Below are 14,643 nucleotides of genomic sequence, written 5' to 3'. Positions count from 1 at the left end.
AGTCAGTCCTTCAACAACCCATTTCTTTTTGCAAGGCAATAGGGTTATTGCCTAACTAGTGAGTATTATGTATCTGAGACCATATTTGAATTCTGAACTTCTTGGCTATCAGCTGGTGCTCTAGCTACCCCCAGCACTCCATTTCTTGAACAGACACCTATGCCTTCCTCCATTTTTCCTATCATGAATTCTTGTTTTACTGTGTCATGGTCCCAAAGAACCCAGAATAAAAAGTTTATGATTGAACACCTAATAGGCAAACAAGTGTCTTCAGCTTCTTTATAAAAATGATAATATTTTATTTTATCCAGTTTCATGTCAAACAATTTCTAATCATTATTTCTTATTATTTTTAGATCCAAATTCTCTCCCACCCTTCTGTCCCTTCTCCCTCATTGAGAAGGCAAGCAATTTGATAAAGGTTATTCATGTGCAGTCATGCAAAACATATTTATATATTAGTCATGTTGTGAAAGAAAACAGACATAAAAGAAAGACAAGAAAAATAAAGAAAGCCAAAAAAAATCTGCTTTGCTCTACATTCATACTCTACTAGTTATTTCTCTGGAAGTGCATAACATTTTTATCATAGGTCCTTTGGAATTGTCTTGGATCTTTATATTGCTGGGAATAGCTAAGTTAGTCCCAGTTCATCATCATACAAATATTGCTGTTACTGTGGACAAAACCATAATGTTCTTAAAAAAGAAATAAACTCCTATTTTCGAACTTAGGAAACTGATCCATGTGACACACCACTGTAAATGAGACCAAAAGAAATAAACTCCTGTTTTCGAACTTAGGAAACTGATCCATGTGACACACCACTGTAAATGAGACCGGTGAGCAAAAACTGTACCAGGTGCATTTGGTCAGAGATGAGAGTCATAACTAGGGCAGGGTGACCAACGAACGCTTCAGTCCAGGATGTCAAATTTTGAGTGTGTGGATGACATTTGTTAATCTTTGGAAGGTCAAAACAGGGTCCCTTAGAACCCAGTTAGCAAGAAATATTAATTAAACTATTAACCTACCAAGAGGGAGCCAGTGTGGTGCATTATAACTGGACTAGTCATCAGAGACCTAGGCTCTAATCCCAAATGGGTTATTCCCTACCTAATTAAGTGTCTTTGGACAAGGAATTTAATTTTCCAATGCCTGAGTTTCCTTGAGTATATATAGTTGGGAGAGGGGAGGGAACAGGATGAATCCAGTTGTCCTCTGAGCTCCCTCCTATCTCTAGACCTATATGGTCTTGAATCATCTAATCTTTCCAGACCTCAGTTTCCTTTTTATGGTTCTTGCCTCATGAATACAGATTCTTAAGGATGGCTCTCCTATCTTTAGCCATTGCATTTCCTCTGACTGCAGCTCCAGGAGGGCTGTGGGCTGGGTGAGGAGAAGCCTGGTGGCCAGTTGGTGGTAGTAGGGGGGGCTCTTCACCAGTTGCATGAGAGGTTAAATGTTAGGGTTTTCCTTGCTAAGCCTAGTTAGCCCTTGATTGTTTTTGCTGGCAATGTTTACATAGCTCAGTGCTTTGACTAATAGAGCAAATTGCAATCATCTCTGTGTTGATGATGTTAAGCGAAATCCACTGAGGTTTCCAAACCCACAGCTTGGCCAAGTGCCCATTTCTGGCCTTACATCCTTAAACCTAGCACAGTACTGGTGGAGAGCTAGTGCTGTTGATTGATTGATTCTTCCTCAAGATGCTTAATTGCTTATTGAAAGATAACATGGTATAGTGAGGGCTACACTTGGAATTGGGAAGCCTGGGTTCAGAACTCCCAACATCTGAGACTTACTAATTGTGTGGCCAGTGTTAATTACTTTACCTCTTTATGGCTCAGTTTTTTCATCTGCAAAATGGAAATGATATACCCAAAGCAGTCACTTTCTTGGGGTGTTTTGAGGTTCAGATGAAACAATGTACATAGGACATTTGGGAAACGTTAAAGTGCTGGGTCATTGTCTGATATAATTTGAATTTATTTTCAGCCCCCATCAGTTTCTGTGCCTCCACTGATTGATTTTGTTCTTTTGTATGACCTCCTACCTCCCTTTCCTTATCCTCATTCCATTAGAGCTAGAAAAGTAACCTTAGAGACCATCTCATCTGACTCCCTCTTTTTACAGGAAGGGCAGCTGAGATTCCCAGAGATGGAAAGGGACTGATCCAAGGTCCTGTGGTAATTTTTTTCCCTAGCTCACCTGTCTCCCAGGCTGGTTTCCTTTTTACAAGCCAGGCTATTTGATCAGCCAAGAGGGAAAAGCCTACCTTGCTTATTACCATAGGTCTGCAATAAATATTTGTGGATGGGAAGAAGACTAGATCAGTCTCCTAACTGGACAAACAATCTGTTTAGAATAATAGTATTTGATGATTTAAGAGATTAATCAGAGGGGCTACATGATTAACCAAGCTAATGGCCAAGGGGCTCATCACCAAATGATTGACCAGAAGGGAGTAAAGGTTTTTTGACCCTAGTGACCCATCTAGGTTATCTACTTAGCTAAGGAAGGGCATCAGTACAGGGGAGAACATGAGATCTCATTGGTGAGAGGCAGCACTGTGTTATAGGAAGAGTGCTGAAGCTGAACCCAGCAGAATTCGGTTTGAATCCGTGCCACTTTCTGAGTTCATGGAACCTTGAACATGGTCCTTAACCTCTCCTGGGGTCTTAAATTTCCTCCTCTCCAAAACAGGGGGCTTTGGATAGATGACTTCTGAGATCCCATACAACTCTGCTTCTATAATATATGATCCTTGAAGGATAGAAATCTGAGAACTCCATTTGAAATATGTTCTTGTCACTTGAGACATAATTAAAAGAAGTTTTCACTGTACTGAAAAGGGCATTGATTTTTATTTCTAAAAGAGAGCCCAATAAGTACAACCTTGGGAAATAAAGGTAGGTAAGAAAATTAACTATATAGAAGGCCAAGGCTTAGAGTTGGCAGGTTCTGAAATATGTAATTATGGCATGCCCATAGCACCTATGAAGAGAATGAATGTGAGCACGGGGACCAAAGGAAACATTCCTTTTGTTTTGGTTTCTCTTTAGATTATTGTTAAGAGATGCTTCAGTATTGGTGGGGAGGAGATGAGAGATGTTGTCTCATAGTGAAGAAGAAAGAGAGACAGACTACAGTGCAGTGAAAGGTTTAAGACCTGTGATTTTATTGCTGTATGACACTCCCTGCATGGTGGCTCCCTCCACCAATTGTTACAAATGGAAAGTTCCAGAGACATAGTTTCTGAGTAATTAATAATTTTATTTTGGAAATAATTTAATAAAATATTATATAGTATATCTTATATAAAGAAATTTTATATATTTGTTTATAACATATTCCAGGGTTTATATATATATTCATAAATAATTTTATAAAATTATTACCCAAGAACTATTTCTCTTGAACTTTTCAAATGTCACACTGTACAAATCAATGATTCATCTGTCACATAACCTTAGATCATTGTCTGGAGGCCCTAGGAAGTGAAGATGACTTGTCCAAGGTCATTCAGGCCAGTATTTGTCAGATGCAAGACTTGGACCCTCTTGTTCCTAAATGCAAGATCTACCGTCCAGGCATTCTGCCATGCTTTGATTTTGTGATGAATCTATTACCTTAATCATTGTACCAGTGCAGATCATAACTCCTTCATATTTTACCATCCTGGTAATGTCTTTTCCATATCTTTCTAGATCTTTATAGAAGAGCTTGTTCTGTGGTCCTTTGAAGGTCTCCCCTTGTTTTTTGGGGGGTATCAAACACAGTGCCAGTTAGGATGTCCAAGTTCAATTTCTTATGCTCCTTATTTGGCCTATCCACTACTATTTTTCATCATGTATGTCAGATGGTCCTATGTGACTTCATGTATAAACTTTTTTTCAGTGATAAGAATGCATTCTAGTTGACTCACTAAAGCTCAGGTCATCTAACTAAGCAGAGGGCACCTTAGTGGGAACTCTGGGCAGAGAGCAGCTGAATCCATTACAGTAAATTCTCTAAATGATTGAAATGTTTCTGGAAGGGGTAGCTAGGTGCTGCAGTGGATAGAGCACCAGCCTTGGATTCAGGACTCCAACTTGGCCTGATACTTACTAGCTGTGTGACCTTGGGCAAGTCATTTAATCCCATTAACTTACCAAAAAAATCGGGGAAAAAAAAGAAATGTTTCTGGAAAATTCAAATAAATTCCTCCCTCTTTACAGAGCTTGAATTTATTTTTTTTTAAATTGTTATGATGATTTTCCATCATAAGATAGTACCACATCAGGGCAAAACTCATGAGGTGGCTACAGCATTGGACTGGGCATTAGGAAGACCCAGGTTCAAAGTTCAGACTCTTACTAACTGTATGTCCCTGAGCAAGTAAGTCACTTAATCTCTGCCCCAGTTTTCTCATTCAAAAAATGAGGATCATAATAACATCTACTTTGCATAGCTGGGAATATTCATATTCATAAATAATCTTATTGAGGATCAGATAAGATACTATTGGTAAAAAAGGGGGAAAAAAGCTCTCACCATAAGGCCTGGCCCATCAGGGGCAGTATATAAATACATTTTTCTTTCCCTTTCCTTCTCTTCTCTGAACTTTTCAGTTCCCTTATCTTGAAAATGTACATAAAGATAGCACCTGTATATCAAGGGATTAGTGTAAGTCTCAAATGAGAATATGTATATCAATCACCTTGCCAAAGATAAAAGTTAAATTTTAGCAAGATTCATGCTTATTATTTGCCTCTCTGAGCCTCATTCTGCAAAATGAGGCTTCCCATTCTCTGAACATTCACTTAAGATCTCTAGGGCCTATGGCCAAATTCTATGGTATACATGTCCAATAGAAGTCAGCTACTCCAGGCTATCTGTCATTGTTGTATAGGCATTTTCAGTTGTATCCAACTCTCTGTGGCCCCATTTGAAGTTTTCTTGGCAGACACATCTCCTTCTGCAGCTCATTTTACAGATGAGGAAACTGGAGCAAACAGGCTTAAGTGACTTGTCCAGGGTCATGAGACTGGACTTGAACTCACAAAGATGGTCAATTCTATTTAGGTCCTCTGTTTAGTAGACCCGATCCTCACCCATTCATATGTTCTCATTCTCTGTGCTTATTGTTGCCCTTGTTCATCACAGAGTTGACTTCTGCCCATCTTAGTGGAGGCCTTCCTCTGTTTCATACATCATTGTAAGAATACGATAATGTTCGTTATCCTTAAGGATGAATCTTCTTTAACTACCCCTCATTTCTTGGGTGCCATTCTTTACACTGATTCTCCTTCCTAATTTCCCACCTGCACTGTATTCCTTCCTACTCATCCTCACCATGGACTGACTCTCAACAACACTCAATTTTCATTCTTCAGCAATCATTGTGTTCCTCCCCAAAAGAATAGGCATGAGGATAGAGACAGGACCTGTGATTTCACTGCTATGAGGAACTCCCAGAAGAGGAAATTCTTTTTACAAGTGCAGATTGGCATCTTTTCTGTCAATCATTAAACATTTATTCATCACCTACCCTGTAAGCATTGTTGATATAAATACAAAAAAGACAAACTTTCCCTACCCGCAATAAGCTTCCAGTCTAATGGGGGAAAACAGCACACAGAAGGAAGCTAGAAGGGATGGGGTGGCTAGGGATGGCTAGAAGGGAAAATACTTAACAATGGCTTTTTGGAAAAGTCTGGAGGAGTGCAACCAGGGCGGGAAATAAAGAGCTGGAGGGGCTGGACACCCTCTTTGAAGGGAAATTATGGAGGGAGTTGTTCAACCTCCACCCTCCCACCAGGGTTGAACACACTGAGGAATGAAATGCCTTGCACATCAGAAGAATACTTGGTATCTCCTTGAAGGAGAAGTTTGGGGTCATTAAAAGAACTCTGCAGTTTCCCGAAAGTAATTACACCCTTTTTCTTCCTCCTCCTATTTAATTCTGAGCCCATCTCCATGTCCATTTGCAATAGTGTCTGTCCAAGATATATCCATTGATGGATGAGCTCTATGCATTGTGTATCCAGCTGTATGTCATAGTCTGGACAATATACATTCTTCATCTACTCTGTTTGCATCAAGGCCTGGAACACTGCAGAGTTTCCTGGATGGAATCCATAAGTGCTCAAGAGTGATGCAATCAGACACATAGGAAATTTCAACATTTTTGACCCACCCACCCAGCCACCTCCATTTAAAAAACATAACAGAAGTCTAGACAATCTCTATGGCCCCCCTCGGACTTTGTGATTCTCTCATCTATACCGAGGAAGAAAAATATAAATTTTCTTCTATGTATTTTTCGCAATAGAACAATTAAGTGCTACTGTTAAAAATTGCTAACATTCCCATGACTCTTTAAGATTCAAGAATCACTTCATCTGATCTTTACAATAACCCTGGAGGATAATTGCCTTGTTATTATCACCATTTTACTGGTGAAGAAACTTAGGTAGACTCAAGTTAAGTGATTTGCCCAGGGTCATGTAGCTATTAAGTATTAGACAGAATTTGAACTCAGGTTTTCCTGATTCCCAACATTCTTACCCATTAGATGTCTCCCAAGTATACTTATAGCCCAAGTGCTTTGTAAATATAAAACTGACCAGAGAGTGACCAGAGACTATGTGAAATCCATTGCCTAAATTAGGGCTGTCCAAACTTACTTTTAAAAGTTTTCATTGAAACAGTAGAGAGTATATTTTGATTTGCCATTTTCGTGAGAACTCCATAGTAACTCATCTTTGTTTACTAAAGCATTTAGTAATCCCACAGGGGATGGCATAAAATCACAACGTGGAGCGCATTTTGGACAGTTCTGGCCTAAATGTTGTCACAGGTTCTTGCATTTGATATTGCAAGGTAGACGTAGAGGGAGTTGTGATGAGGTTTTAGACATTAGGACCAATCCTTACATTTTTCTGTTATTTTATACATTTTAGAAGCTTAGCGTTCTGAGTGGGGTTGGACCATCTAGTCCTAAGTGTACTATAGTTTTCTGTCAAATGATCATTTAAACATCACCTGGAGATTTCCAGTGATGGGAATTTTGTTGTCATTCAGTCATTCCTGTTGTATCTGATTCTCCATGACCCCATTTGGGCCTTTCTTGGCAGAGATATTGGAGTGATTTGCCATTTCATTCTCCAGCTCATTATAGATGAAGAAACTGAGGCAAACAGGGTGAAGTGAATTGCCTAGGGTCACACAGCTAGTAAGTGTCTGAGGTCATATTTGAACTCAGGTTTTCTTGACTCAACACTCTAGGCCCAACATTCTACCCGTTCTGCCACTGTCTCTTACTTACATCCCATCTCCTTTGGGGATGAATCACATTGAAGGAAAGTTTTCCCTTAAAAATCCAAATCTTGTTCTCATAAATCAAAAACTGGAAAGGATCTTAGAGGAGTTCAACTCCTTCATCTTCAAATGAGGTAACTGAGGCCCAAAGAGGTTAAATGAAAGAGCAGAATTTGAACCCAGGTCTTTCTGACTCCAGATCCAATGGTCCATCTACTTATGACACCATGCCTTCTGCCTTACAATGACTACTCATTGTTCTTTGTTCTACCCTCTAGAGTCAAGCAGAACAAACATAATATGTCTTTCATATGACAACTCTTCAAAGACTTGAAGAGATCTATTATGTCTTCCTTTCAGGCTAGATTCATTCCCAGTTACCTCAACCAGTCGCCATATGATATGGTCTTCAGTCCTTTCTTTTCCTTCTAATTGCTTGGTTGTACTTCAGATTATCAATGCCCTTCCTGAAATGGGGAACTCAGTTGAACACTGATACTGCTGGTGTGTTCTACAAAAGGCCTGACACAGTGTCATTATCATTCAACTCCATTTGAGACTGGGCTTTGTGTGATGACTAATATTAAGCTTTCGGATCACTAAATCCTCTGTCCTCCTCATAAATAGCCAAGTCTCCCGCATTTTCTACTTGTGCCATTGGCTTTTTGAACTCCACTATGTAGATCTTTACATTTATTCCTGCTAAATTTTATCTTCTTTATTTCAGTCCATTAAAAATATTGAGATCTTTTGTAGTCCTGATTTCTACCATCAAATCTCTAACCCATTCTTTGCAGCTTCAAGTTATCCCCAGATTTCCTAATATGCCAATATGCAAGTATATTCTTCTTCTAAATCATGTATTACCCAAAAAACCCACAACAAAATGGTGAAAGGAAAAGGGAAGGAGCCCTTTAGCCTTCCACTGGAGTTTGCCCTTCAATGTGCCAGAATTTCATTCCTTCCCACTCTTGGCCATTTTAAGATAAAAATAAACTGAGAAATAGTACTAAATAAAAGAACTATGTTAAACAGGAAAGGGTCCCTTCTTATCACCTGATAGGTTTTAACTGTATAGCAATGTAACAGAGGGTCCATAAAATTCATTCATGACCCTACAAGCTGTCTAGATCTTAAGCATGACTTGAGTTCAAGTCCAATTGTGGATTTAATAACATTTTTATGACCCAATAGCTTCTCTTTGGCCAATAAGAAAAGGATTATTGGCTTTAGGCTGAGAGAAGTAGCAATGTAGAAAAACTCAGCTTTCCTTCATTGCTCCTAGGTAATGGCAAATCTGTTTTCTTTATTTTTTTAAAGATTTTATTTATTTTGAGTTTTACAATTTTTCCCCTAATCTTGCTTCCCCCCCCCAGCCCCCACAGAAGGCAGTCTGTTAGTCTTTACATTGTTTCCATGGTATACACTGATCTAAGTTGAATGTGATGAGAGAGAAATCATATCCTTAAGGAAGAAAAATAAAGTGTAAGTGATAGCATAATCACATAATAAGATAATGGGTTTTTTTTCCCTAAATTAAAGGTAATAGTCTTTAGTATTTATTTAAACTCCACAATTCTCTCTCTGGATACAGATGATATTCTCCATTGCAGACAGCTCAAACTTGTGCCTGATTGTTGCACTGATGGAATGAGCAAGTCCACCAAGGTTGATCATCACCCCCATGTTGCTGTCCTTGATTTTTTTTTAAATATTAATATGGATTTGATTATTGCACTTTAATTTCATGAGATTATTCCCATCTCAAAGTCAACTGAGATCATTTACAGTTACCTATCTCCCAGTGATCTCTAGGAAGGTTTGGTTTAGTAGACTAATCTTAACCCATAGGGCAAGAATTACTGGTTAGCCTCATAAATCTTTTCTTAAATTGCTTATTTTGCCATTTTTCTTAAATGTTTTGAAATATACTTTTATTTATTTTGTAAATATACGTTAAACTTTTTTAAACATTCATTTTTTAAAAGTTTACCTTCCAAATTCTCTCCTGCTCCTCTCCACCTTAGGAAGGCAAACAATTTGATTTTCATGTGAAATCATGCAAAACATTTTCACAATAGCCATATTGCAAAAGAAAATACACATTAAAAAAGAAAAATTAATATTGTTAATGGCCACATTAGAATCCAAATATATTTGGGCCTATGGTCACTATTTTCTATCACCTGTCTATTATCTATGGATATACACATTTCTACTTCGAACCTGAAGAGACAAATCTAAAACCTAAAATTCCAATTTGGGATATTGTCTTACTATAGGTATTGGTATTAAAGTTTTAAGTTTCATTGATGGATTTTGTTTTTAAATCAGGTTTTTTTGGATAGACTTTTATACATTTGGTTTCTATCTTGTATTACCTATTATCTTCTCTCAACATCTTTATACTGACTAAGCCTTCATTTGTTATAAAGTAAAACAGTTAACTATAATCAACTAATCTAGCAATTGAATTGGAACCTATATGCAACATTATTATTTCATTGTCCCCAATGAAAGGATTGAGATGCATGCATTGAGATGCATGTCCTCATCTCTTTTATGGGGGCACAGTTGGTCCTTACATTTATATAGAAAGGCAGCTGCCTGATGATTAACCATCCATTAGGTAACTTAGGACCTTTATCAGCAAGGGGGAAACTCAATTTATAAATATTAGGGCACTCCATAGTCTTTGAATATGGGTATATTGTATCAGAAATATACCACTAGACACAGGATTTTGCCCAAGGCTAAGTCTTGTCAACATGCCAGATAGATGCTTTCATTTTACAAGAGATTATGAACTGACTTCTGGTTTCTGTGCTGGTATACTAGAAGCTCTTATATTCTTGGTGGTCATGACCCACTCTCTTGCTAAAAGATGGATTTTTCATTTTTGAAGATGAGACTCAAACCATATTTATATTAATAAAAGCACCCAGAACAAATGGGATTTCTATCTTCCTAAAACTTTATCTGAATTTCTCATGAAATAAATACCTTGAAGCCTTGGTGTTCTCCAGCACTCAGAAATGGGAGTTACAGAACTGAGGGGCTGGTTGTTTTCAACTCAGAATCGTTTTACCATCATCTCTGTTTGTTTATTTGTTTGTTTTTGCATGGCAGTAGGGTTAAGTGACTTGCCCAAAGCCACACAGGTAAGTAATTATTAAGTGTCTGAGTCTGGATTTGAACTCAGGTCCTCCTCACTCTAGGGTTGGTGCTCTATCCACTGCCCATTTAGCTGCCCCCCCCCCCATCATCTCTGTTCTACATCACTATTTGAAAAACGTTTGTTTCATTTAGTTTGGGTTTTTTTTTTTTTGTTGTTTACCAGGATGGGCAAGGAGTGGTGGGTTCTATGGACAAGTATTTATATTAATGTGCATAGTTTATAATTTATCAAGTTTGTTTCCTTGACATTTTTATTCCTAATAACTCAACAAATGACATCTGATTCATTCTGTTTATTCTTCTTCACTCCAGGCCTTTTCTCAAGCAGCAAAGGATGTATTTTATATTTGCTCATATGGTGACTTCTGTATCTACATGGCTGACAATGGTTCTTCTGGTATTTGTTGGCCTTTTCCCTGAGATTCTTATGATAGCGATTAAAAATGTCAGGAGAAGGACTCCTAAGGTAAGACTTGAACCTAATTGATACACTCATTTATGAGTAAGGCTTCTCCCTGGCAGGAGTGAAAAACTGTTGCTGTAGAATTGCATCTATCACTGCATGTTAAACCCCTCCCTTACAGGCCCATCGCTTCATTGCCACCTCTGCTTTAACAAATGTAGTTAAAACTGGGTTTCCCAACCAGATGGTAAGTAGCCATGTCAACAGTTTTCTGTTACAGATTTATTTAGTTCCTGGAGCCTAGGACCTCTTCCATGTGGGTTGGTGAAGCCTAGGTACTTAGCCTTGCCCTTAGGGCTCTCATCTGGTAGATCAGGTTGGGGAAACTTTTTCTACCAAGGGCCATGTGAATACTATAGCATTATTTTACTGCTACATTTGATCAACATTTAATTAAGTCAACCCTAAAAAGCTCCTAGAGATACTGAATTTCGAGTCCTGCTTACGATTGCCATGGCAATGCCAGATCAAGAGTCTTAAATGGTCTTCAGGCTTGGATGTTCCTTACACCTGGTAGATAGTTGCCCCTTGGCTTCTTTGGAACTGAAGTCTGACTAGTGATTGATTGGGCAACATGGTCCTTTTCAATATACTTGCATAAAACTGAATGTTTTATGTTTTCCCTTTGAACAGCTTCAATTGTGTGAAGCTCATGAAATGCCATTGCCCTCTGTCAGCCTAATCACTTGGTCCTCTGTTGTCCTTCATCTCTTCTGAATATCTTAGGGAAACGTTAAGAAAGGAAAGAGTAGACAAGGCTAGCATAGGAGATTTGTACCATTTTCACCATTTTGATGAAGAATTTCATTAAACATGGCACATCCTTGCCTATGGGAGCTCATCTTAATAATCAGACCCCCAACACCAAGTTTTTGGTGTATTGACAATAGTCAGAGCAAAGGGAATATATTGAGAAAACAACCTTAAGCTCAGGCCACATGAGCCTATGTGGCAAAGTTGTCTGATCAGTCATCAAACTGATTAGACTGATTTTTTTTTCCTTCAAATTGAATTGATATAATTGGCTTTTTGCATCATGTAAACATGGACAGAGAAATCTCTACTTGGGAAAATATGACCTTAACATGATGTACTGTCCAAGATCTGAAAAGGCAATCCCAGACGTTGTATCAGGAATGCTGACAACGTGTGACAACGTGTGTGAAGTAAACATGTTGTGACTTTATCAGCCTCTCCTGTGTGCCCAGGTGTTGGCAATATTGGGTGGGTGGTGTTAATTTCCCAAGGCACCAATGGCCCACATTCTCCTCCTTTTCTTAATCTTCCAAGGCTTTTCCTTCCTTCCATCCTGGTTCTTAGTCTCTAAGATGAAGCAGTGATGTTTTAACAACTAATTCTGCTTTCTGATCAGTTGTCCACTAGTAAAGATTGTTCATCTTCCCTCTCTCTCTTATCTTCCCAGAATAATTCACAGGGTTTTTTGGTTGTTATTGGACTTAAAATTTTAAATGAGTTGACTTGGAGTGGCTCTTTCCTTCCCACTATGTTAAGTACTCTGTGGCAGGGTTGTCAAACTCAAAAAGAAATGGATCTCTGCAGGATCTTGACTTAGAAAACCACAAATTGACATTATCTATGTTGTATTTTTATTTTTGTTTTGTGAAATACTCCAAAATTGCTTTTTAATCTGGTTCTGGATGCCCACTTTTGGCTAGTGAGTTTGACACCTATGCTGAGATACTCCAAAATTTCCCTTCTCTCCCAGGTTAGGTAAGATAGGGAGGGTCTTGCCCAACATACCTCTAACCAAGGAATATAATCTGAAACCCAAACTCTCAAAATCATTATAAGGAAATTTATGCTTTTGAAAAGAACCCCTTTGGGCCTTTCTTTATATCTGAGCACACACCCTTCCAAGCTTTGTATAGCTCAGAAACCCTTTGCCATTGACAGAAGACTCCTAGGCACCTAATCTTCCTTTCAGTGGCTAATTGACAAAATTGACTTTAAGACACTGAGTTCCTCGAACTTTCAGAAAAGAAATCCTCATGGGACCCCAGCAGTAGAGCTCCTCTTTTTTCCTTAGAAAGATGGTAGAAAAGAAAAATTATCAAAAAAAATTAGATTCTTAGTGATGGGTAAAAGATTCTCCTTCCTCCTCACCATGGGATTCTTTGTCATATAAAGGCGACCCTGGATTCTTGAAGACTGTCACCCCCCCCCCCAAACAAGTGAGAAAGTTTTCAAGGAGAGACTTGGGGTTTGACCAGTCTTGCTCAAGTATGGACCTGAATGTTGGTCATGAAGTGATGAATTTGTCAGAGGGGGGTTGAGGTCACAGCAACTCAGAAACTTCCTTCCAAGGCAAGTGTTTGTGATATTGAATTGGAGGTCCCCTACCAAGGTGGAGAAGGGGGTACAGTCTGCATAACTAGAGGGAATAACCCATACTGGGGACGACATTATAGAGCAAAGAGTTACTACTCTGTAGGTAAAGTAACACGTTAGCTATTCTTGAGGCCCTAATTGAGGCAGTGGCCTGAAATAAAGGTCAGAGGCCTTAATGTACCCTTAAATGACACACAGTATTATTTGTCAAGTTATGGATTAGCAAACTAAGACCCGAGGGCCTATACAATAAATAAAACTTTATTTTAAAATATAATAGTCAATCGTAGCTTGAAGTCCGTAGGCTGGATTTGACCCAGATTTTAGTTTGCCTACTCCTATACTGTGTAATCAATGGGTTGGGAAATTTCTTCTATAGCTTCAGACGAAGTGTGTGGCAAGGAGTTGGTTTGGAGCACTTCCCAATGGTCCTGGACATATATACTTCACTTTGACTCTATGGGAAAGTCTCATGCACTGGTCCCTTGCCAACTGGTGTGCCCAATCAGAAACTCCTGGTTGGTTCTTTGGTCCCTCTGGTGGGGTGGTGAACGTGCCAATCATGTCGACCAAGGGACTTACCAGAAGTTTTAGTCCATGCAATTTAGCCAGGGCTCAGAGCACCTGGGTCCCTCCAAAGTACAGGTAGCCAGATGTACTCCTTCCCCTTTATGCACATCTTTGTCAATAGCAATTCCCTGAGCCTCAGATATATAATTATTAGGACACCAAAGGAAACTCCACCCTCTCCACATAAAACTTCGTAACTAGTTAGCCTTCTGCTAAGTCACTGAGTGACCTGTGCTAAGGTCAGGCTTGCCTTGGACTCCCAACCAAATTATAAGGTGAAGCTCCACTCTAACCCACCAGCAGAGGGAGCATCATGAAGGGGAGACAGCAGTCATGATTTGTCCAAGATCCTTTACTAAGACATGGGTTTGATTGTTGAATGAGGTAAGGGAAAAGTACAATTCCCCTCTTCCTCTTCGCCTCCTTCACTCCTCCACCATCCAAGGTCCCATATGACTCTTAAACCTTCAAGAGATAGTAAGCAATGACAAAGTATAGATTTGCTGGGACAGCATGAATCTCCTTGTTTTCTTGATGAAATCTAGCTCACTGTACCCCATTTTCTGTCTGGTATTTGGGGTTTCTGGAAAATGCAGGCTTATCTGTTGTAGCAGTCATCCCTGATAATTTTTCAGCACGAGGGGCCCTTCTTATCATGGCATACCCTTGTATGGGGGCACATGCAATATTGGGAAGGTTCATTAGGAGTACTAAGAGATCTAAACAGAGGGGATTGGTGGCTGGAGGGTGGCTGGGGGGGGGTCAAAGAATGTAATCTT

At 39.0% G+C, this 14,643-nt stretch overlaps 1 protein-coding gene across 5 annotated transcripts in view; it reads left to right on the top strand.

Moving 5' to 3' along the window:
- The window catches only part of ATP11C (ATPase phospholipid transporting 11C (ATP11C blood group)), a 220,489-nt gene that overhangs the window by 193,124 nt on the left and 12,722 nt on the right, over positions 1-14,643 (top strand). For all 5 annotated transcript variants that reach the window (XR_012472009.1, XM_074204121.1, XM_074204120.1 and 2 more), the window contains exon 28: positions 10,795-10,948. Coding sequence is in view for 4 of the 5 variants with exons in the window: in XM_074204121.1 (XP_074060222.1) it covers positions 10,795-10,948 (154 nt within the window). In the remaining variant the exon portion in view is untranslated. The remainder of the gene's footprint in view (positions 1-10,794; positions 10,949-14,643) is intronic.

Source organism: Macrotis lagotis, chromosome X (genome assembly GCF_037893015.1).
Source record: "Macrotis lagotis isolate mMagLag1 chromosome X, bilby.v1.9.chrom.fasta, whole genome shotgun sequence".
Taxonomy (NCBI): Eukaryota; Metazoa; Chordata; class Mammalia; order Peramelemorphia; family Peramelidae; genus Macrotis; species Macrotis lagotis.
Note: the sequence above shows the minus strand (reverse complement) of the source record. Positions and strands in the feature narration are given on the sequence as shown.